We start from the raw sequence: 25,878 nt of genomic DNA, 5'->3' as shown, positions 1-25,878 counted from the left end.
CACGTGATCTCCCTGGGGCTTATAGTTCTCCTCCCGACTGTATACAGTGGAGAGGGTGAGGAGCCTCTGACCAAGGCAGATATCAGCTACAGTGTGTAAAAGAGTCACATGTACACTGAACAGTGAGACTGATACAGGACCCTCCTCTCTCCACTGTATACATATACTGATATGGAAGACAAAGACAACATACTGAGAAAACACATAAATTATCTCACTACCTTCTATCACCAGTCTTCAAATCTCTCACTCTCGTGTATGAACCTTACATCACTTCCTCTTTGTATTAGATCACTTCCGGTTTGTATCTTTTCACTTCCTATCTGTGGCTTAAATTACTTCCTGTCTGTTTATATACTGACAATAAGTGAGAGCAACACCGTGTGGAAAGTATATAAACTGCAGCCATTTTTCACTAATGACAGCTGCTTCTTGTTCCAGCTCTAAATTTTGTTGAAAAAAAATGGAACCATGGTAAAAAAAACAAAAAAACAATTAAGCATTATAAAAGAAACGGTTCTATTGCATAGTAAAATGAATAGGTAAATGAAACTGCAGCATGACCTAAGCTACAAATACTCCAATTCAAGATCACCTCTCCATCATCCACACTACATTCTCCGACAGATCTCCTCCACCATCCACACTACATTCTCCGACAGATCTCCTCCACCATCCACACTACATTCTCCGACAGATCTCCTCCCACCATCCACACTACATTCTCCGACAGATCTCCTCCACCATCCACACTACATTCTCCGACAGATCTCCTCCACCATCCACACTACATTCTCCGACAGCTCTCCTCCACCATCCACACTACATTCTCCGACAGATCTCCTCCACCATCCATACTACATTCTCCGGCAGATCTCCTCCACCATCCACACTACATTCTCTGACAGATCTCCTCCACCATCCACACTACATTCTCCGACAGATCTCCTCCCACCATCCACACTACATTCTCCGACAGATCTCCTCCACCATCCACACTACATTCTCCCACAGATCTCCTCCACCATCCACACTACATTCTCCGACAGATCTCCTCCACCATCCATACTACATTCTCTGACAGATCTCCTCCACCATCCACACTACATTCTCCGACAGATCTCCTCCACCATCCACACTACATTCTCCGACAGATCTCCTCCCACCATCCACACTACATTCTCCGACAGCTCTCCTCCCACCATCCACACTACATTCTCCGACAGATCTCCTCCACCATCCACACTACATTATCCAACAGATCTCCTCCCACCATCCACACTACATTCTCCGACAGCTCTCCTCCCACCATCCACACTACATTCTCCGACAGATCTCCTCCACCATCCACACTACATTATCCGACAGATCTCCTCCACCATCCACACTACATTCTCCGACAGATCTCCTCCACCATCCACACTACATTCTCTGACAGATCTCCTCCACCATCCACACTACATTCTCCGACAGATCTCCTCCACCATCCACACTACATTCTCCGACAGATCTCCTCCACCATCCACACTACATTCTCTGACAGATCTCCTCCACCATCCACACTACATTCTCCGACAGATCTCCTCCACCATCCACACTACATTCTCCGACAGATCTCCTCCCACCATCCACACTACATTCTCCGACAGATCTCCTCCACCATCCACACTACATTCTCCAACAGATCTCCTCCACCATCCACAGTACATTCTCCGACAGATCTCCTCCACCATCCACACTACATTCTCCGACAGATCTCCTCCACCATCCACACTACATTCTCCGACAGATCTCCTCCACCATCCACAGTACATTCTCCGACAGATCTCCTCCACCATCCACACTACATTCTCCGACAGATCTCCTCCACCATCCACACTACATTCTCCCACAGCTCTCCTCCACCATCCACACTACATTCTCCGACAGATCTCCTCCACCATCCACACTACATTCTCCGACAGATCTCCTCCACCATCCACACTACATTCTCCGACAGCTCTCCCCCCCACCATCCACACTACATTCTCCGACAGATCTCCTCCACCATCCACACTACATTCTCCGACAGATCTCCTCCCACCATCCACACTACATTCTCCGACAGCTCTCCTCCACCATCCACACTACATTCTCCGACAGTTCTGCTCCACCGTCCACACTACATTCTCCGACAGATCTCCTCCCACCATCCACACTACATTCTCCGACAGATCTCCTCCACCATCCACACTACATTCTCCGACAGATCTCCTCCACCATCCACACTACATTCTCCGACAGATCTCCTCCACCATCCACACTACATTCTCCGACAGATCTCCTCCACCATCCACACTACATTCTCCGACAGATCTCCTCCACCATCCACACTACATTGTCCGACAGATCTCCTCCATCATCCACACTACATTCTCCGACAGATCTTCTCCACCATCTACACTACATTCTCCGACAGATCTCCTCCAACATCCACACTACATTCTCCGACAGATCTTCTCCACCATCCACACTACATTCTCCGACAGATCTCCTCCATCATCCACACTACATTCTCCGACAGATCTTCTCCACCATCCACACTACATTCTCCGACAGATCTCCTCCCACCATCCACATTACATTCTCCGACAGATCTTCTCCACCATCCACACTACATTCTCCGACAGATCTCTTCCACCATCCACACTACATTCTCCGACAGACCTCCTCCATCCACACTACATTCTCCGACAGCTCTCCTCCACCATCCACACTACATTCTCCGACAGATCTCCTCCACCATCCACACTTCATTCTTCGACAGATCTCTTCCACCATCCACACTACATTCTCCGACAGATCTCCTCCACCATCCACACTACATTCTCCGACAGCTCTCCTCCACCATCCACACTACATTCTCCGACAGATCTCCTCCACCATCCACACCACATTCTCCGACAGATCTCTTCCACCACCCACACTACATTCTCTGACAGATCTCCTCCACCATCCACACTACATTCTCCGACAGATCTCCACCACCCACACTACATTCTCCGACAACTCTCCTCCACCATCCACACTACATTCTCCAACACATGTCCTCCCACCATCCACACTACATTCTCAGACAGATCTCCTCCACCATCCACACTACATTCTTCAACAGCTCTCCTCCCACCATCCACACTAAATTCTCCGACAGATCTCCTCCACCATCCACACCACATTCTCTGACAGCTCTCCTCCACCATCCACACTACATTCTCCGACAGATCTCCTCCCCCATCCACACTACATTCTCCGACAGATCTCCTCCACCATCCACACCACATTCTCTGACAGCTCTCCTCCACCATCCACACTACATTCTCCGACAGATCTCCTCCACCATCCACACTACATTCTCCGACAGATCTCCTCCACCATCCACACCACATTCTCTGACAACTCTCCTCCACCATCCACACTACATTCTCCGACAGATCTCCTCCACCATCCACACCACATTCTCCGACAGATCTCCACCACCCACACTACATTCTCCGACAACTCTCCTCCAGCATCCACACTACATTCTCCAACACATGTCCTCCCACCATCCACACTACATTCTCCGACAGATCTCCTCCCACCATCCGCACTACATTCTCCGACAGATCTCCTCCCACCATCCACACTACATTCTCAGACAGATCTCCTCCACCATCCACACTACATTCTCCGACAGCTCTCCTCCACCATCCACACTACATTCTCCGACAGATCTCCTCCACCATCCACACTACATTCTCCGACAGATCTCCTCCACCATCCACACTACATTCTCCGACAGCTCTCCTCCACCATCCACACTACATTCTCCGACAGCTCTCCTCCACCATCCACATTACATTCCCCCGACAGATCTCCCCCCACCATCCGCACTACATTCTCCGACAGATCTCCTCCCACCATCCGCACTACATTCTCCGACAGATCTCCTCCCACCATCTACACTACATTCTCCGACAGATCTCCTCCACCATCCACACTACATTCTCCGACAGCAATCTAAGAATTTTGGTGATTTGTGAAAAAATGAGGGAACATGTATCTAAATAGTAGAACTTTCTTCTTTATTTCAGAGCATAAAACAGAACTTTATTTGAAATCCAATATTGTATAGTTGAAGTTCAAATGTATTAGTTATGCATAGTCTGTACCAATGAAAAGCCAGCTACTACAGTAAAGCAAACAGCAAGGACATACAGCAACTAATTGCAACTTTGAGATCCATTAATAAGAGTTATATGTTTGTTTATCTTTAGTAGTTTTTACCATTGCTTTTTTTGGGATCTGTGTATTGATGCAGTTGTCCTTGTAGTGGCATGATTGCCCATTTGGTGCCAATTGTATCACGATTGCTAGTATGTTACATGCCTTTGTAGCCCACCTGTTGTCACAATTGCCCATGTATTGTTATATTTGTCAATGGATTACAACAGTTATGGCATCATCTGGGTGAGTTAGCCACATTTGTTGCCCACCTGCTATTAGAATTGCTGGTATGTTGCCCAGTTTTTTCCATACTTGCCTAAAGATTAGCACAGTTTTATCTAAGTGGGTGTGTTTTCATTGTCAGCGAGGGACCATATTACTATAACTCAGTGGTCTCCAAACTGCGGCCCTTTGCTTGCCTTTATCAGACCCTTGGCTCTCTATTCCTCCCTACTGACACCAATGATGAGGCACTATTCCTCCCAATTACACCAATGATGGGGGAACTATTCCTCCCATTTACACCAATGATGGGGGAACTATTCCTCCCATTTACACCAATGATGGGGGAACTATTCCTCCCATTTACACCAATGATGGGGCACTATTCCTCCCATTTATACCAATGATGGGGCACTATTCCTCCACTATTATCAATGATGGGGAAAATGTATTTTCCCAGCAACGTTAGGGAATTTTCTACTCCCACTTACCATAGTCCGGCCCCCCTAAAGTCTGAAGGCCAGTAAACATACACCTCTGTTCAGAGAGATTTGAGACCACTGCTATAATTTAACCTTCAGGCCCCATAACTGTTAAATCACACAAGGAAAATCAAATATTTTAGCTATGCTCTAAACCCTTTCACTGCTACCGACGTAGAAAGTACATTGGTGGCTTTGGGGTGTTTTACACACTCTTCCAACAGCTGCAGCCACCGGGGGTGTCTGTAAATCTGACTGTCAGCTGTAAGGCACTAGATCTTTTCCACAGACCCCCAACAATCCTGCCCCCCCCCCCCCCCCACGAGCTCCTCCATCATGTTTTCCAGGCTCCAGCTGCCCATCGCCATCGGGTGCCATCAGGTAGAAGGGAGGAAGACCCCTTCTCTGTTACTGACCTAGTAGAGGTAAAGAAAAAGGGGAGCCTCCTCCCCTTTATTTCTACCTCTACAAGTACACAAATGACCTCCGTTTTGGGGGGTACAGGACACTACAGTGAGGGGGAGGGTGATATGAAGGGGGGCAGAGGACACTTTTCTGGGGGGTACAGGACACTACAGTGGAGGGGGGGTGATGTAAAGGGGGGCAGAGGACACTGTTTTGGGAGGTACAGGACAGTGGGGAGGGGGGCAGAGGACAATATTTTGGGGGATATGGGACACTACGGGGGGGGGGGGGGTGATGTGAAGGGGGGCAGAGGAAACTTTTTTGGGGTTACAGGACACTACAGTGGGGAGGGGGGCAGAAGACACTATTTTGGGGGGTGCGGCACACTACAGTGGGGGTTGATGTGAAGGGGGGGCAGAGGACATTGTATTGGGGGCACAGGACACTACAGGGGGGGGGTCGATGCGAAAGGGGGCAGAGGACACTATTTTGGAGGTGCAAGACAATACAGTGGGGGGGAGGGGTGATGTGAAGGGAGGCAGAGGACACTTTTGGGGGGTACAGGACACTACAGTGGGGGTTTGATGTGAAGGGGGCAGAGGACACTATTTTGAAGGGTATGGCACACTACAGTGGGGGGGGGGGGGGGGGGTTGATGTGAAGGGCCAGAGGATATTGTATTGGGGGGCACAATGCGAAAGGGGGCAGAGGACACTATTTTGGGGGTACAGGGCACTACAGTGGGGGGTAATGGAAAGGGGGGCAGAGGATGCTGCTTTGAGGGGACATCACTGTGGTGTTAGGGGGGCAGAGAACACTGCTATGGGGGAAGAAGACACTACAGTGGGGAGGGTGATGTGAAGAGGGGCAGAGGACATTATTTTGGGGGGTACGGGACAGTACAGTGGGGGGGGGGGTTTGAGGGTAGAGGACATTGCATTGAGTGGTACAGGACACTACAGGGGCGTGGGTGATGTGAAGGGGGCAGAGGACACTATTGGGGGGTACAGGGCACTATAGTTGGGGGGTAGAGAACACTGCTATGGGGGCAGAGGATACTATTTTGGGGGGTTCAAGACATTACAGTGGGGGGGGGGGGTTGATGTGAAGGGGCAGAGGACATTGTATTGGGGGCACAGGACACTACGGGGGGGGGGGTCGATGCGAAAGGGGGCAGAGGACACTATTTTGGAGGTGCAAGACAATACAGTGGGGGGGAGGGGTGATGTGAAGGGAGGCAGAGGACACTTTTGGGGGGGTACAGGACACTACAGTGGGGGTTTGATGTGAAGGGGGCAGAGGACACTATTTTGAAGGGTATGGCACACTACAGTGGGGGGGGGTGGTTGATGTGAAGGGCCAGAGGACATTGTATTGGGGGGCACAGGACACTACAGGGGGGTTGATGCGAAAGGGGGCAGAGGACACTATTTTGGGGGTACAGGGCACTACAGTGGGGGGTAATGGAAAGGGGGGGCAGAGGATGCTGCTTTGAGGGGACATCACTGTGGTGTTAGGGGGGCAGAGAACACTGCTATGGGGGAAGAAGACACTACAGTGGGGAGGGTGATGTGAAGAGGGGCAGAGGACATTATTTTGGGGGGTACAGGACAGTACAGTGGGGGGGGGGGGTTTGAGGTTAGAGGACATTGCATTGAGGGGTACAGGACACTACAGGGGCGTGGGTGATGTGAAGGGGGCAGAGGACACTATTGGGGGGTACAGGGCACTATAGTTGGGGGGTAGAGAACACTGCTATGGGGGCAGAGGATACTATTTTGGGGGGTTCAAGACACTACAGTGGGGGGGGGGGGGGGTTGATGTGAAGGGGCAGAGGACATTGCATTGGTGGGTACAGAACACTGCTATGGGGGCAGAAGACATTACAGTGGGGGGGAGGGTGATGTGAAGGGGGGCAGAGGACATTGCATAGGGGGTACAGAACACTACAGTGGGGGGGGGGGGGTTATGTGAAGGGGGGAAGATTAAATTTTTTGGGGGGGAGGCATGTGAAGGGGGGCAGAGGGCACTGTTTTGGGGGTAGTCAGGTAATTTATTGTGTGTGTGCGCCTTAAAATTCTTTTCTTTTACTGAAATCCTGCATTTCCTAAACCATTGCGCTAAGATCATGTGAAAAAATTGGAACGACCACCATTTTATTCTCCGGGGTGTCTGCTTTCAGGACAAATTTTTTTTGGGGGTTTTATTTAATCTTCAGGCCTAAAATTATTATTTTTTTAATACAAAAAAAGCTCTGGCTACAAAAGGGTTGGCATTTTGCGGCACACGGGGGGGCGCCACTTAAGGAAATCACCCCTCAGGAAATCGGAAGGCGAGGAGCTCCTGAAAGGTCTCTGATGTCCTATCTCCATAGTTCTTGGATCTTCGGGGTCTGCCTAGTGCTGGTGATGAGGGGCTCTCACTCTCCCTGCCCTGTGAGCCAGTGTGAATTTTTCTGGTGCCTGACAAGGCCTGTTTTCTCAGTGAAACATTTCCCGCACTCTGAACATGAATGGGGCCGAGTACCGGCGTGGCTCCGCTGGTGTCTAAGAAGGTGTATCTTCTGATTGAAACATTTCCCGCACTCTGTACATAAATAGGGCTGTTCGCCCGTGTGACATCTCTGGTGTCTAACAAGGGTTCCTTTCTGAGTGAAACCTTTCCCGCACTCTGAACATGTATGGGGACGCTCACCCGTGTGAATTTTCTGGTGTACTGTAAGGCTTCCTCGCTCCATGAAGCTTTTATCGCACTCTGAACAAGCATAGGGACGCTCCCCCGTGTGAGTTCTCTGGTGTACGAGAAGGTCCTGTTTATTAATAAAACTTTTCCCGCACTCAGGGCATGAATGAGGACGGTCATTTTGGTGAATTTTCTGGTGTTTAATAAGGGTTCCTTTCTCAGCGAAACATTTCCCGCACTCTGAACACGAAAAGGGACGCTCGCCCGTGTGGCAAGTCTGGTGCCTAAGAAGGCTTTCCTTCTGAGTGAAACATTTCCCGCACTCCGAGCACGAATAAGGACGCTCACCTGTGTGAGTTTTCTTGTGCTGACCAAGCCTTCCTTTGCCAGCGAAACGTTTTCCACACTCTGGACAAGAATAGGGGCGCTCGCCAGTGTGAATTTTCCGGTGCACAACAAGCCTACTTTTCTGTGTGAAACATTTCCCGCACACTGAACATGCATACGGACGCTCCCCCGTGTGGTTTCTTTGGTGCACCAGAAGTAATTTTTTCTCAGTGTAACATTTCCCGCACTCCGGACATGAATAGAGACCAGCGCCGGTGTGAAGTTTCTGGTGTACAACAAGCCCTCTGTTCTCGCTGAAACATTTTCCGCACTCCGAACATGAAAAGGGACGCTCACCCGTGTGAGTTTTCTGATGCCTAAAAAGGTCTCCCCTCTGAGTGAAGCATGTCCCACACACCGAACATGGATAGGGACGCTCCCCTGTGTGAATTCTTTCGTGTACGAGAAGTGACGCTTTCAAAGCGAAACCTTTCCCGCACGCCGAACATATATAGGGGCATTCGCCCGTGTGACGTTTCTGGTGCGAGCTGAGGTTTGATTTCAGAGTGAAAGATTTCCCGCACTCCGAACACGAATAAGGATGCTTGACCGTGTGAATTTTCCAGTGCGTAAGAAGTTTTTCTTTCTGGTTGAAACATTTCCCGCACTCTGAACATGAAAAGGAATGCGTAGCCTTGTGAATTTTCTGGTGCTCTAGAAAGTCTTTTCTCTGAATAAAACTTTTCCCACACTCGAGACACGAATAAGAACTCTCAGCCGCGTGACTTCTCTGATGTCTAAGAAGTTCCCTGTTTTTAGCGAAAGATTTCCCGCACACCGGACAGGAAAATGAGCTCTCTCCTGTGTGAGCTCCTTCTGGGCTTGAGGAAGATTCCTGGAGTTTAGATGGATCTGCTGATCTCTCCGTAGCGCGAGATCTCAGATGAGTCTCTGGAGTCACGTCATGTGATTTATCAGAGGAGTCCTGAGGATTGGAGGGATCCACTGATCTCCCTGTATGTTCAGTTATTGGATTATCTCCTGGAAAGTTCTCAGCGATGTCATTGGATTTTGCATTAAAATCTGGAGATAAAACAAGTTGTCCCTCAGAGACATTCCAGACACGGCGTCCATCTGATGGAAAAACACGTTCATAAAGAAACGTTAAAACCACTCTTCATACTTTACATTTAGAAATGAGCTGATCTACCACTAAACATCTCTAGATTACTATAAACATGAGGAATGCCACACTCCCAACCCAACCAGAGTGTACCTATGGATGTTAAATGGCCTCAGCCTGTGCTACTCTACCAACCACATCCCCAACGCGTTTCTCGGGAACATGGACGTTATATTGAGGAATGGAGATGGACCTTTCATATGGAGTACAGTATCTCCTCCTCATTTGTTGGGAACATGACGTTATATTGAGGAATGGAGATGGACCTTTCATATGGTGTACAGTATCTCCTCCTCATTTGTTGGGAACATGACGTTATATTGAGGAATGGAGATGGACCTTTCATATGGTGTACAGTATCTCCTCCTCATTTGTTGGGAACATGACGTTATATTGAGGAATGGAGATGGACCTTTCATATGGAGTACAGTATCTCCTCCTCATTTGTTGGGAACATGACGTTATATTGAGGAATGGAGATGGATCTTTCATATGATGTACAGTATCTTCTCCTCATTTGTTGGGAACATGACGTTATATTGAGGAATGGAGATGGACCTTTCATATGGTGTACAGTATCTCCTCCTCATTTGATGGGAACATGACGTTATATTGAGGAATGGAGATGGACCTTTCATATGGTGTACAGTATCTCCTCCTCATTTGTTGGGAGCATGACGTTATATTGAGGAATGGAGATGGACCTTTCATATGGTGTACAGTATCTCCTCCTCATTTGTTGGGAACATGACGTTATATTGAGGAATGGAGATGGACCTTTCATATGGAGTACAGTATCTCCTCCTCATTTGTTGGGAACATGACGTTATATTGAGGAATGGAGATGGACCTTTCATATGGTGTACAGTATCTCCTCCTCATTTGTTGGGAACATGACATCATAGTGAGGAATGGAGATGGACCTTTCATATGGTGTACAGTATCTCCTCCTCATTTGTTGGGAACATGGACGTTATATTGAGGAATGGAGATGGACCTTTCATATGGTGTACAGTATCTCCTCCTCATTTGTTGGGAACATGACATCATAGTGAGGAATGGAGATGGACCTTTCATATGATGTACAGTATCTCCTCCTCATTTGTTGGGAACATGATGTTATATTGAGGAATGGAGATGGACCTTTCATATGGTGTACAGTATCTCCTCCTCATTTGTTGGGAACATGACGTTATATTGAGGAATGGAGATGGACCTTTCATATGGTGTACAGTATCTCCTCCTCATTTGTTGGGAACATGACATTATATTGAGGAATGGAGATGGACCTTTCATATGGTGTACAGTACCTCCTCCTCATTTGTAGGGAACATGACGTTATATTGAGGAATGGAGATGGACCTTTCATATGGTGTACAGTATCTCCTCCTCATTTGTTGGGATCATGACGTTATATTGAGGAATGGAGATGGACCTTTCATATGGTGTACAGTATCTCCTCCTCATTTGTTGGGAACATGACATCATAGTGAGGAATGGAGATGGACCTTTCATATGGTGTACAGTATCTCCTCCTCATTTGTTGGGAACATGACGTTATATTGAGGAATGGAGATGGACCTTTCATATGGTGTACAGTATCTCCTCCTCATTTGTTGGGAACATGACGTTATATTGAGGAATGGAGATGGACCTTTCATATGGTGTACAGTACCTCCTCCTCATTTGTAGGGAACATGACGTTATATTGAGGAATGGAGATGGACCTTTCATATGGTGTACAGTATCTCCTCCTCATTTGTTGGGATCATGACGTTATATTGAGGAATGGAGATGGACCTTTCATATGGTGTACAGTATCTCCTCCTCATTTGTTGGGAACATGACGTTATATTGAGGAATGGAGATGGACCTTTCATATGGTGTACAGTATCTCCTCCTCATTTGTTGGGAACATGACATCATAGTGAGGAATGGAGATGGACCTTTCATATGGTGTACAGTATCTCCTCCTCATTTGTTGGGAACATGACGTTATATTGAGGAATGGAGATGGACCTTTCATATGGTGTACAGTATCTCCTCCTCATTTGTTGGGAATATGACATCATAGTGAGGAATGGAGATGGACCTTTCATATGGTGTACAGTATCTCCTCCTCATTTGTTGGGAACATGACGTTATATTGAGGAATGGAGATGGACCTTTCATATGGTGTACAGTATCTCCTCCTCATTTGTTGGGAACATGACGTTATATTGAGGAATGGAGATGGACCTTTCATATGGTGTACAGTATCTCCTCCTCATTTGTTGGGAACATGACGTTATATTGAGGAATGGAGATGGACCTTTCATATGGTGTACAGTACCTCCTCCTCATTTGTAGGGAACATGACGTTATATTGAGGAATGGAGATGGACCTTTCATATGGTGTACAGTATCTCCTCCTCATTTGTTGGGATCATGACGTTATATTGAGGAATGGAGATGGACCTTTCATATGGTGTACAGTATCTCCTCCTCATTTGTTGGGAACATGACGTTATATTGAGGAATGGAGATGGACCTTTCATATGGTGTACAGTATCTCCTCCTCATTTGTTGGGAACATGACATCATAGTGAGGAATGGAGATGGACCTTTCATATGGTGTACATTATCTCCTCCTCATTTGTTGGGAACATGACGTTATATTGAGGAATGGAGATGGACCTTTCATATGGTGTACAGTATCTCCTCCTCATTTGTTGGGAACATGACATCATAGTGAGGAATGGAGATGGACCTTTCATATGGTGTACAGTATCTCCTCCTCATTTGTTGGGAACATGACGTTATATTGAGGAATGGAGATGGACCTTTCATATGGTGTACATTATCTCCTCCTCATTTGTTGGGAACATGACGTTATATTGAGGAATGGAGATGGACCTTTCATATGGTGTACAGTATCTCCTCCTCATTTGTTAGGAACATGACGTTATATTGAGGAATGGAGATGGACTTTTCATATGGTGTACAGCAACCGTCATTAAATGGCGGCCCGCGGTCTGAGTCCGGACCGAGCGGGGCTTCTGCCCGGACCGCTATGCCGCCTGTGTAGTGAATTACAGCAATCACTGGTTTGCTGGGACCGCGGGTTTCCCTAGCAACCAGTGACGCTGTGCGCATGCGCCCACCCCCTGCTCCTGGCAGCGTCTCTCGGAGCTGTGTTTTACTCACGCTCACAGGCAGTAGGGGGTGTGACGTCACGTGCGCGCCCCGCCCCCCCATGCTGCCTGCGGTTCCCGATTCCCGGGTCCTGGCTCTCCCTGAGGCAGCTTCAGTTGTGCCCTTCCTCCTGCAGTTGAGGTATGTGGGCACATTAGCTTTCATGCACACTGTTGGGCATATTGTAAGGGGCACACTGATAGGTATATTTGTAATTTGCACAATGCTGGGCTTTTTTTGTAAGGGGCACGCTGATGGGTATATTTTTTATATGCACCTTAACAAAATATGCCCATCAGTGTGCACTTAAAAAATATACTCATCAGCATGCCCCTTAAAATAAAATGTGTCCATCAGAGTGCCCTTTAGCATAAAATAAGGGTCACGCTGATGGGCACCTTTTATGTTAAGGGGTACTCTGATGGACAAATTTAATTTTACGGGGCACGCTGATGGGTATATTTTTAATGTGCACATCGATGGGCATATTTTGTTAAGGGGCACGCTGACAACAAAATGTGCCCTACAAAATATGCCCATTGATGTGCACATTAAAAATATACCCACCAGCATACCCCTTAAAATAAAATTTGTCCATCAGAGTGCCTCCTAACATAATAGGCGCCCATCAGTGTGACCCTTATTTCATGTTAAGGGGCACTCTGATGGGCGTATTTTATTTTATATTAAAAGGGGCACTCTGATGGGCAAATTTTAAGTTAAGAGGCACATTTTGTTGTTCATCAGAGTGCCCCTTAATATAAAATGTGCCTATCAGCATGACCCTTATTTTATGTTAAGGGGCACCCTGATGTGCACATATTATGTTAAGGGGGACTCTGATGGCTACATCTTATGTAAGGGGATGCTGACAGGAATGTCAGTGATGTAAATGGACACTGTGATGGGGACACCTGATGTAAAGGGGCACACTCATGGGCACATTTTATTTTAAGAACAACACTGATGGGTACATTTTATATTAAAGGGGCACTTTGATGGGCAAATTTTACGTTAAGGGGCACATTTTGTTGTGTCCATCAGAGTGCCCCTTAATATAAAATGTGCCCATCAGCGTGACCCCTAACATAAAATTTACCCATCAGTGTGACCCTTATTTTATGTTAAGGGACACCCTGATGGGGACATCTGATGTATGGGGACACTCTGACAGGAAGGTCTGATGTAAAGGGGCACTGTGATGGGGACACCCGATGTAAAGAGGTACTGTGATGGGGACACCCGGTGTAAAGGGGCACTGTGATGGGGACACCCGGTGTAAAGGGGCACTGTGATGGGGACACCCGGTGTAAAGGGGCACTGTGATGGGGACACCCGGTGTAAAGGGGCACTGTGATGGGGACACCCGGTGTAAAGGGGCACTGTGATGGGGACACCCGGTGTAAAGGGGCACTGTGATGGGGACACCCGGTGTAAAGGGGCACTGTGATGGGGACACCCGGTGTAAAGGGGCACTGTGATGGGGACACCCGGTGTAAAGGGGCACTGTGATGGGGACACCCGGTGTAAAGGGGCACTGTGATGGGGACACCCGATGTAAAGGGACACTGTGATGGGGACACCCGATGTAAAGGGACACTGTGATGGGGACACCCGATGTAAAGGGACACTGTGATGGGGACACCCGATGTAAAGGGACACTGTGATGGGGACACCCGATGTAAAGGGACACTGTGATGGGGACACCCGATGTAAAGGGACACTGTGATGGGGACACCCGATGTAAAGGGACACTGTGATGGGGACACCCGATGTAAAGGGACACTGTGATGGGGACACCCGATATAAAGGGACACTGATGGGGACACCCGATGTAAAGAGACACTGTGATGGGGACACCCGATGTAAAGGGACACTGTGATGGGGACACCCGATGTAAAGGGACACTGTGATGGAGACACCCGATGTAAAGAGCAAATGTAAAGCTATCCTAGTTCCAACTGTCCACATGTTTAATATTGTAACTGAAACTTGACAATTAAATATTGTGGAAATGCTAAGGAAATTGTACATTTCTCATGTTTTTGATAGATATACAGTGACTACAATCTTTCTGAGTCATAGCACAGACTTGAGATTCGGACCTCGGGCCAAAGAAAATTTTGGCGACCGGACCTCCTTGAAATTTAATTCATTACCCCTGGTGTACAGTATCTCCTCATATGTTGGGAACATGACGTTATATTGAGGAATGGAGATGGACCTTTCATATGGTGTACAGTATCTCCTCCTCATTTGATGGGAACATGACGTTATATTAGGAATGGAGATGGACCTTTCATATGATGTACAGTATCTCCTCCTCATTTGTTGGGAACATGACGTTATATTGAGGAATGGAGATGGACCTTTCATATGGTGTACAGTATCTCCTCCTCATTTGTTAGGAACATGACGTTATATTGAGGAATGGAGATGGACCTTTCATATGGTGTACAGTATCTCCTCCTCATTTGTTGGGAACATGACGTTATATTGGGGAATGGAGATGGACCTTTCATATGGTGTACAGTATCTCCTCCTCATTTGTTAGGAACATGACGTTATATTGAGGAATGGAGATGGACCTTTCATATGGTGTACAGTATCTCCTCCTCATTTGTTGGGAACATGACGTTATATTGGGGAATGGAGATGGACCTTTCATATGGTGTACAGTATCTCCTCCTCATTTGTTAGGAACATGACGTTATATTGAGGAATGGAGATGGACCTTTCATATGGTGTACAGTATCTCCTCCTCATTTGTTAGGAACATGACGTTATATTGAGGAATGGAGATGGACCTTTCATATGGTGTACAGTATCTCCTCCTCATTTGTTAGGAACATGACGTTATATTGAGGAATGGAGATGGACCTTTCATATGGTGTACAGTATCTCCTCCTCATTTGTTGGGAACATGACGTTATATTGAGGAATGGAGATGGACCTTTCATATGGTGTACAGTATCTCCTCCTCATTTGTTAGGAACATGACGTTATATTGAGGAATGGAGATGGACCTTTCATATGGTGTACAGTATCTCCTCCTCATTTGTTGGGAACATGACGTTATATTGGGGAATGGAGATGGACCTTTCATATGGTGTACAGTATCTGCTCCTCATTTGTTGGAAACATAACGTTATATTGAGGAACGGAGATGGACCTTTCATATGGTGTACAGTATTTCCTCCTCATTTGTTGGGAACATGACGTTATATTGAGGAATGGAGATTCATATGGTGTACAGTATCTCCAGTTAAGATATCAAGCTCTTTCCTATACGGAAACAAGTAAAGATCTCCATCTTGGAGAAGGATAGCATAGACTGTACATAACTGGTGGAAAAATGGTTTCACCTCTATATACAGAAATGGTTATTTGCTGTAAATCAATACAAATTACTTGAATTGGAACAGTCTAGCTAACTGGAATTGTTTGCAAATATAAAACACTACAAAAGGCTACTAAAGTTCTGTAATAAAAATAATAAAAAAATGTTTAGTCCAAGATTTTTTGCCTTCATCTGGATCAATTGCTTCCTTGCAATGTTTATATTTGAACATATATGTTATATTTTAACCTATACAATGGTTATTAAAAAATCTATACGTCATACTCATACAGCAATCTATGGTGAGGTAAGCACCAACGTTTTTACTGTTTATTATTAAACTTTATACTTTTTTAAATATATCATTTCATATTTGAGTCTGCCTTGAAAGTCCCACAGTACCAGGGGGTACACTCTTATTTTCTATACTATATACTCATAGAAACATTGCCTTCCTCTGGATCAACTGTGGGTATATGATTGGGTATATGGGATTGTATGATATTTTTTATTTTTTTATGGTTAAACTAGATGGACTTGTGTCTTTTTTCAACCTGACCAACTACTGTATTCAACTATAAAAACAAAAAAAAAAACGAAATAAAACCTTGCTCAACTAAGCTTTGACAATAAAATCTGGAAGCCGATTGGTTTCTACGCAGAGCTGCAGCGGATTTTGCACTCTCCAGCTTCAGTAAATATTCACCTTGGTGTCTTTTACTTACTTGTGTCCTCATGTAGAGAAGATTCCTCCTGTTTACTTTTAATAATCCTCTCCCCCTCCTCCATAGACTGCTGATCTCCACTCACCAACCTCTCTTCTTCTTCTTCTTCCTCTTTAACCTCAACTTTGATGTCTTCCTGTTCTTCATTCTAAATTCCAAAGATGATAAAAACATACAATTTTGAGACAATGCTTCCAATAATAAAAGGTTACGTAGAAGAATATCCTGTCATAGAATTATTTTTCTAATTTTACCCAGTCCCATCTACCCGATTAGTTTCTGTATAGTTGTGATCTTCCCGTGTAGAATTCTGGGAATACAGAGGACAACCCTCCTCCATAGACTGCTGATCTCCACTCACAGAAGTATCTTCTTCCTCTTTACCCTCAACTTCATTGTCTTTTTGTTCTTCATCCTAAATTTCATAGAAGACTACATTTAACTTCTGGAAAAGTTGCTGCCAATAATTTGAGATTGTCCTCTCATGGAATTATTTTTGAGTTCTTTTTGCCCAGTTCTATATACCTGATCATTCTCTGTATATTGGTGATCTTCCTGTGTAGAATTCTGGGAATACAGAGGACAACCCTCCTCCATAGACTGCTGATCTCCACTCACCAACATCTGTTCGTCTTCCTCTTTTATCTCAGCTTTGATGTCTTTCAGTTCTTCACCCTAAACCCCAAAGATGACAGAATACATTTATAAATAAATAAATAAAATTACATAATAGGAATGTCCTCTCATAGCTTAGAGTACATGTTTATGCCTACATGCCTAGTTCCCACCTACCTGATGATGGTGGGGGATGGTGTGACCTTCCTGTGTGGAATCCCGGGAATACAGAGGACGGGGACATCTCTCTGGTGGGTTCCCATTACTGGATCCATCTGTAGGAAACACACACACTGACTGAATACATTGTTTCTATGTGTTTATCAGATGATGGGGGATCTAGGTGGAGCCTCCGTACTGCTCTCTCCTTTACAATAAAGTCTCCTCTTACCCGGTGATGTGAGGGGCGGCTGATTGTCCATCATGACGTCCTTGTAGAGATCCTTGTGTCCTTCTAAATACTCCCACTCCTCCATGGAGAAATAGACAGTGACATCCTGACACCTTATAGGAACCTGACACACACAATGATACAGTCACCATCCAGACACATCCCTTGTCTGTTACTGGATAATGTCCCAGAATTCCCGGCACCGCTCACCTCTCCTGTCAGCAGATCTTGTTGGTTATTTCCAGAATCTTCTTACCACGGTTTGATAGAGAGGTGGAGGCACTGTGATGGGTGATGTCCCATGAGGACATGTACTGAATGTTAATGGATCACCAGATGTTTCCTTCACTGCTTAATAATTCTGTGCAAAGAGATGAATTAACAATTATCACTACAGACTTCCCATAATTCTTCTCACCTCTCCAATCCGGTTTGTACTTCTATTTCAGAAATAAGAGTGATGCCATGTGTCCCTCCCTGATTCCTTCTCGCCTCCTCCTGACTTATCCAGGACATTCCTCTACGGCGGATAGCGGGAGAGAAGAGAAGAGAAGTGTGGGGGTTATATGGGAATGAAAACTGAAGAGTACAGTGCAGGGGGCAAGGAAACACAGTACAGGGGAGGGGTCAGGAGATCACGGTATGGTGGGGGGGGGGGGGTTTAGAAGAGTACAGTACAGGGAGGGGTAGGATAGCACAGTAGAGAAAAAATCAGGAGAGTACAGTAGATGAGAGATAAGAGGGGTTCAGAAGAGCACAGTATAGGGGGGGAGTCAGGAGAGCACAGTGCGGGAAAGGGGTCAGGAGAGCACAGTACGGGGAGGGAGGTCAGGAGAGCACAGTACGGGGAGGGAGGTCAGGAGAACACAGTACGGGGAGGGGAGGTCAGGAGAGCACAGTACGGGGAGGGAGGTCAGGAGAGCACAGTACGGGGAGGGGAGGTCAGGAGAGCACAGTACGGGGAGGGATGTCGGGAGAGCACAGTACGGGGAGGGGAGGTCAGGAGAGCACAGTACGGGGAGGGATGTCGGGAGAGCACAGTACGGGGAGAGATGTCAGGAGAGCACAGTACAGGGAAGAGATGTCAGGAGAGCACAGTACGGGGAGGGATGTCAGGAGAGCACAGTACGGGGAGAGATGTCAGGAGAGCACAGTACGGGGAGAGATGTCAGGAGAGCACAGTACGGGGAGGGGATGTCAGGAGAGCACAGTACGGGGAGGGATGTCAGGAGAGCACAGTACGGGGAGGGGAGGTCAGGAGAGCACAGTACGGGGAGGGAGGTCAGGAGAGCACAGTACGGGGAGGGATGTCAGGAGAGCACAGTACGGGGAGGGAGGTCAGGAGAGCACAGTACGGGGAGGGAGGTCAGGAGAGCACAGTACGGGGAGGGATGTCAGGAGAGCACAGTACGGGGAGGGAGGTCAGGAGAGCACAGTACGGGGAGGGAGGTCAGGAGAGCACAGTACGGGGAGGGAGGTCAGGAGAGCACAGTACGGGGAGGGAGGTCAGGAGAGCACAGTACGGGGAGAGATGTCAGGAGAGCACAGTACGGGGAGGGAGGTCAGGAGAGCACAGTACGGGGAGGGAGGTCAGGAGAGCACAGTACGGGGAGAGATGTCAGGAGAGCACAGTACGGGGAGAGATGTCAGGAGAGCACAGTACGGGGAGGGAGGTCAGGAGAGCACAGTACGGGAAGGGAGGTCAGGAGAGCACAGTACGGGGAGGGAGGTCAGGAGAGCACAGTACGGGGAGAGATGTCAGGAGAGCACAGTACAGGGAGGGAGGTCAGGAGAGCACAGTACGGGGAGGGAGGTCAGGAGAGCACAGTACGGGGAGGGAGGTCAGGAGAGCACAGTACGGGGAGAGATGTCAGGAGAGCACAGTACGGGGAGGGAGGTCAGGAGAGCACAGTACGGGGAGGGAGGTCAGGAGAGCACAGTACGGGGAGGGAGGTCAGGAGAGCACAGTACGGGGAGGGAGGTTAGGAGAGAACAGTACGAAGAGGGAGGTCAGGAGAGAACAGTACGAAGAGGGAGGTCAGGAGAGAACAGTACGGAGAGGGAGGTCAGGAGAGCACAGTACGGGGAGGGAGGTCAGGAGAGCACAGTACGGGGAGGGAGGTCAGGAGAGCACAGTACGGGGAGGGAGGTCAGGAGAGCACAGTACGGGGAGGGAGGTCAGGAGAGCACAGTACGGGGAGGGAGGTCAGGAGAGCACAGTACGGGGAGGGAGGTCAGGAGAGCACAGTACGGGGAGGGAGGTCAGGAGAGCACAGTACGGGGAGAGATGTCAGGAGAGCACAGTACGGGGAGGGAGGTCAGGAGAGCACAGTACGGGGAGGGAGGTCAGGAGAGCACAGTACGGGGAGGGAGGTTAGGAGAGAACAGTACGGAGAGGGAGGTCAGGAGAGAACAGTACGGAGAGGGAGGTCAGGAGAGCACAGCACGGGGAGAGATGTCAGGAGAGCACAGCACGGGGAGAGATGTCCGTCGAGCACTGTACGGGGAGAGATGTCAGGAGAGCACAATACGGGGAGGGAGGTCAGGAGAGCACAGCACGGGGAGAGATGTCAGGAGAGCACAGTACGGGGAGAGATGTCAGGAGAGCACAGTACGGGGAGAGATGTCAGGAGAGCACAGTACGGGGAGGGAGGTCAGGAGAGCACAATACGGGGAGAGATGTCAGGAGAGCACAGTACGGGGAGGGAGGTCAGGAGAGCACAGTACGGGGAGAGATGTCAGGAGAGCACAGTACGGGGAGAGATGTCAGGAGAGCACAGTACGGGGAGAGATGTCAGGAGAGCACAGTACGGGGAGGGAGGTCAGGAGAGCACAGTACGGGGAGAGATGTCAGGAGAGCACAGTACGGGGAGGGAGGTCAGGAGAGCACAGTACGGGGAGAGATGTCAGGAGAGCACAGTACGGGGAGAGATGTCAGGAGAGCACAGTACGGGGAGAGATGTCAGGAGAGCACAGTACGGGGAGGGAGGTCAGGAGAGCACAGTACGGGGAGGGAGGTCAGGAGAGCACAGTACGGGGAGGGAGGTCAGGAGAGCACAGTACGGGGAGGGAGGTCAGGAGAGCACAGTACGGGGAGAGATGTCAGGAGAGCACAATACGGGAAGGGAGGTCAGGAGAGCACAGTACGGGGAGGGAGGTCAGGAGAGCACAGTACGGGGAGAGATGTCAGGAGAGCACAGTACGGGGAGGGAGGTCAGGAGAGCACAGTACGGGGAGGGAGGTCATGAGAGCACAGTACGGGGAGGGAGGTCAGGAGAGCACAGTACGGGGAGAGATGTCAGGAGAGCACAGTACGGGGAGGGAGGTCAGGAGAGCACAGTACGGGGAGGGAGGTCAGGAGAGCACAGCACGGGGAGAGATGTTAGGAGAGCACAATACGGGGAGAGATGTCAGGAGAGCACAATACGGGGAGGGAGGTCAGGAGAGCACAGCACGGGGAGAGATGTCAGGAGAGCACAGCACGGGGAGAGATGTCAGGAGAGCACAGCACGGGGAGAGATGTCAGGAGAGCACAGTACGGGGAGAGATGTCAGGAGAGCACAGTACGGGGAGAGATGTCAGGAGAGCACAGTACGGGGAGAGATGTCAGGAGAGCACAGCACGGGGAGAGATGTCAGGAGAGCACAGCACGGGGAGAGATGTCAGGAGAGCACAGTACGGGGAGAGATGTCAGGAGAGCACAGTACGGGGAGAGATGTCAGGAGAGCACAGTACGGGGAGAGATGTCAGGAGAGCACAGTACGGGGAGAGATGTCAGGAGAGCACAGTATGGGGAGGGGAGGTCAGGAAAGCAGAATACTAGAGTCTGTAGTAGGTAGTGCAGCAGTGGTTTCCTGGTTTCAGAGCAGTGCAGGAAATATGCTTGTATTGTATCTGATGTGCTGATCCCTGCCTGCCCTCCCCTCTCATCCATCCCATATGATGCCACATACAGGCACTTAGCATGGAAGGGAGGGAGGGCTGGCGGGGATTAGTGCAGGACAACGATGCAGCATGTTGCTTCCCTAGGCAGCAATGCAGTGGGAGTGGCAGATAGACTGTCAGTTATGCGGGAACACGATCTACCAATCACCTGCCTGGGATGGAATCCCTGGGGACTTCCCATGGAATCTCGGTTGACAAACCCTTTTCTATATAATAAATACGTGTAATATTATTAAAGCACAACTCTCTATACAATTGGAGAAGCATCTGCTGCACATAAAAGACATCACTGTTAACCACTTGCCGACCGCCTAACGCCGATGTACGTCGGCAGAATGGCACGGGCAGGCATAAGCACGTACATGTACGTGATTTGCCTCCCGCGGGTCGGGGGCCCGATCGGGCCCCCGCCCGGTGCCTGCGGCGGTCGGTTTTCGTTCGGGAGCGATCCCGGACGAGGGGACGGCCATTCATTCATGGCCACCCCCTCGCGATCGCTCCCGACGAATAGAAATCCCCGGTGACATCACTTCCTCTCCTGTAATGTAAACACAGGAGAGGAAGTGATGTATTCTCTCCTCCGTGTCGGTATTTTTCGTTCCGACACGGAGGAGAGCGGATCAGTGAGTTGCACCAACACATCCCACACACAGTAGAACATGCCAGGCACACTCACACCCCCCCTTTACCCCCCGATCACCCCCCCAATTACCCCTGCCCCCCAGTCACAGTGACACCAATGTCATTTTTTTTTTTTTTTTTTTTTTTTTTTGCATTGGTGTCATTTGTGACTGTAATAACTGTTAGGGCAGTTAGAGTTAGCCCCCTTTAGTTCTAATGTACCCCCCTAACCCCCCCAATAAAGGTTTAACCCCGTGATCACCCCCCGTCGCCAGTGTCACTAAGGCTGGGTTCACATTGCAGCGGTTTATGAGAACGAATGTGATTCGCACCGCACTGCAGTGCAAATCACATCCGATCTCTGTGCGATTCGAGTTCAGCCATTCGCCGCACCCGCCGCACCCGCCACACCCGCCGCACCCGCCGCAAATTCGCACGGGACCCTTTTTTTGGCCCGCAGCAGAATCGGATCGCATGGGTGTTCACACCATGCGATCCGAGTTTGCAGATCGCACTGCGATATGCGAACTGATCTGGGGGTGTCAGTAACATTTCACTGACACTCCCAGCAGTTCGCATAGGGCAGTGTGAACTGCCGCCGGGAGGCATGCGATGCGGGAACCCGCCGCGGATTCGCGGCGTTTCCGCATCGCTCCAGTGTGAACCCAGCCTAATAAGCGATCATTTTTCTGATCGCCGTATTAGTGTCCCAGGTGACGCTAGTTAGGCAGGTAGGTATTTAGGTTCGCCGCAGCTTTTTATAGCGCCAGGGACCCCCATATACTACCGCATAAAGCCCCCTGATTGCCCCCTAGTTAACCCTTTCACCAGTGATCACCATATAACTGTTACAGGTGACGCTGGTTGGTTAGTTATTTTTTTATAGTTTCAGGGCACCCGCCATTTATTACCTAATAAAGGTTTAACCCCCTGATCACCCGGCGGGTGTCATTTGTGACTAATAACTGTTAGGGCAGTTAGGGTTAGCCCCCTTTAGTTCTAAGGTACCCCCCTAACCCCCCCAATAAAGGTTTAACCCCGTGATCACCCCCCGTCGCCAGTGTCACTAAGGCTGGGTTCAGATTGCAGCGGTTTGAGAACGGATGTGATTCGCACTGCAGTGCAAATCACATCCGATCTCTGTGCGATTCGAGTTCAGCCATTCGCCGCACCCGCCACACCCGCCGCACCCGCCGCAAATTCGCACGGGACCCTTTTTTTGGCCCGCAGCAGAATCGGATCGCATGGGTGTTCACACCATGCGATCCGAGTTTGCAGATCGCACTGCGATATGCGAACTGATCTGGGGGTGTCAGTAACATTTCACTGACACTCCCAGCAGTTCGCATAGGGCAGTGTGAACTGCCGCCGGGAGGCATGCGATGCGGGAACCCGCCGCGCATTCGTGGCGTTCCCGCATCGCTCCAGTGTGAACCCAGCCTAATAAGCGATCGTTTTTCTGATCGCTGTATTAGTGTCACAGGTGACGCTAGTTAGGCAAGTAGGTATTTAGGTTCGCCGCAGCTTTTTATAGCGCCAGGGACCCCCATATACTACCGCATAAAGCCCCCTGATTGCCCCCTAGTTAACCCTTTCACCAGTGATCACCATATAACTGTTACAGGTGACGCTGGTTGGTTAGTTATTTTTTTATAGTTTCAGGGCACCCGCCATTTATTACCTAGTCTCACTAGTGTACCCCTAAATTTAGGGGTGTCTACTTTCCAAAATGGGGTCATTTGGGGGGGGTTTGTGCCATCTTGGCATTTTATGGCCTTCAAAACTGTAACGCCCTTAGAAAGCCTGAAGGCGGTGCTTGGTTTTCGGGGCCCCGTACGCGGCTAGGCTCCCAAAAAGTCCCACATATGTGGTATCCCCGTACTCAGGAGAAGCAGCAGAATTTATTTTGGGGTGTCATTTCACATATGCCCATGGCATGCGTGAGCAATATATCATTTAGTGACAACTTTGTGAAAAAAAAAAAAAAAAAAAAAAAGTTTGTAATTTTCCCGCAACTTGTGGCAAAATATAAAATATTCCATGGACTCAACATGCCTCTCAGCAAATAGCTTGGGGTGTCTACTTTCTAAAATGGGGTCATTTGTGGGGGTTTTGTGCCATCTTGGCATTTTATGGCCTTCAAAACTGTAATAGGTAGTGAGGAGTGAAGTCAAATATTTACGCCCTTAGAAAGCCTGAAGGCGGTGCTTGGTTTTCGGGGCCCCGTACGCGGCTAGGCTCCCAAAAAGTCCCACATATGTGGTATCCCCGTACTCAGGAGAAGCAGCAGAATTTATTTTGGGGTGTCATTTCACATATGCCCATGGCATGTGTGAGCAATATATCATTTAGTGACAACTTTGTGAAAAAAAAAAAAAAAAAAAAAAAGTTTGTAATTTTCCCGCAACTTGTGGCAAAATATAAAATATTCCATGAACTCAACATGCCTCTCAGCAAATAGCTTGGGGTGTCTACTTTCTAAAATGGGGTCATTTGTGGGGGTTTTGTGCCATCTTGGCATTTTATGGCCTTCAAAACTGTAATAGGTAGTGAGAAGTGAACTCAAAAATTTACGCCCTTAGAAAGCCTGAAGGCGGTGCTTGGTTTTCGGGGCCCCGTACGCGGCTAGGCTCCCAAAAAGTCCCACATATGTGGTATCCCCGTACTCAGGAGAAGCAGCAGAATTTATTTTGGGGTGTCATTTCACATACGCCCATAGCATGTGTGAGCAATATATCATTTAGTGACAACTTTGTGTAAAAAAAAAAAAAAAATTTTTTTTTTGTCATTATTCAATCGCTTGAGGCAAAAAAATAAAATATTCAATGGGCTCAACATGCCTCTTATCAATTTCCTTAGGGGGTCTACTTTCCAAAATGGGGTCATTTGGGGGGGTTTTGTACTGCCCTGCCATTTTAGCACCTCAAGAAATGAGATAGGCAGTCGTAAACTAAAAGCTGCGTAAATTCCAGAAAACGTACCTTAGTTTGTAGATGTGACAACTTTTGCGCAAACCAATAAATATACAATTATTGACTTTTTTTTTACCAAAGACATGTGGCTGAATACATTTTGGCCTAAATGTATGACTAAAATTGAGTTTATTGGATTTTTCTAATAACAAAAAGTAGAAAATATCATTTTTTTTCAAAATTTGCGGTCTTTTTACGTTTATATCGCAAAAAATAAAAATCGCAGAGGCAATCAAATACCATCAAAAGAAAGCTCTATTTGTGGGAAGAAAAGGACGCAAATTTTGTTTGGGTACAACATTGCATGACCGCGCAATTACCAGTTAAAGCAGCGCAGTGCCAAAGTGTAAAAAGACCTCTGGTCATTTACCAGCAAAATGGTCCGGTCTGAAAGTGGTTAATATGGAAGAAGAAGATGGATATAAAAAAATATATTTTATATTTATTCCCAGTAATCTCAACGTCTTTATTACCTCCTGTTGCCTATTTCAGCAAAGTCCTCTTCCTGTCACACAAGACTTCCTGTATGCTTCTTATATCACTTCCTGT

The 25,878-nt window shown here is 48.1% G+C and overlaps 2 protein-coding genes across 3 annotated transcripts in view; both read right to left on the bottom strand.

Annotated features, from left to right (window-relative positions):
• LOC143955573 (zinc finger MYM-type protein 1-like) overlaps positions 1-398 on the bottom strand; it is a 78,275-nt gene extending 77,877 nt beyond the window's left edge. The window contains exon 1 of one of the 2 annotated variants that reach the window (XM_077465653.1): positions 222-398. The gene's annotated coding sequence lies outside the window, so the exon portion shown is untranslated. The remainder of the gene's footprint in view (positions 1-221) is intronic. The other variant, XM_077465654.1, reaches the window with a different exon arrangement.
• LOC143956108 (uncharacterized) overlaps positions 1-17,995 on the bottom strand; it is a 45,483-nt gene extending 27,488 nt beyond the window's left edge. Inside the window, 6 exon segments of the mRNA XM_077466243.1 lie at positions 7,805-9,497; positions 16,786-16,933; positions 17,054-17,200; positions 17,311-17,460; positions 17,578-17,675; positions 17,792-17,995. Of these exon segments, the coding sequence (XP_077322369.1) occupies positions 7,805-9,497; positions 16,786-16,933; positions 17,054-17,200; positions 17,311-17,460; positions 17,578-17,675; positions 17,792-17,876 (2,321 nt within the window). The 5' untranslated portion in view covers positions 17,877-17,995.
• Positions 17,996-25,878: the final 7,883 nt, after the last annotated feature.

Source organism: Lithobates pipiens, unplaced genomic scaffold (genome assembly GCF_037356315.1).
Source record: "Lithobates pipiens isolate NorthernLeopardFrog02 unplaced genomic scaffold, aLitPip1_a1.2 Scaffold_35, whole genome shotgun sequence".
In the NCBI taxonomy this organism is placed as follows: Eukaryota; Metazoa; Chordata; class Amphibia; order Anura; family Ranidae; genus Lithobates; species Lithobates pipiens.
This window is presented reverse-complemented; position numbering and strand designations above follow the sequence as displayed.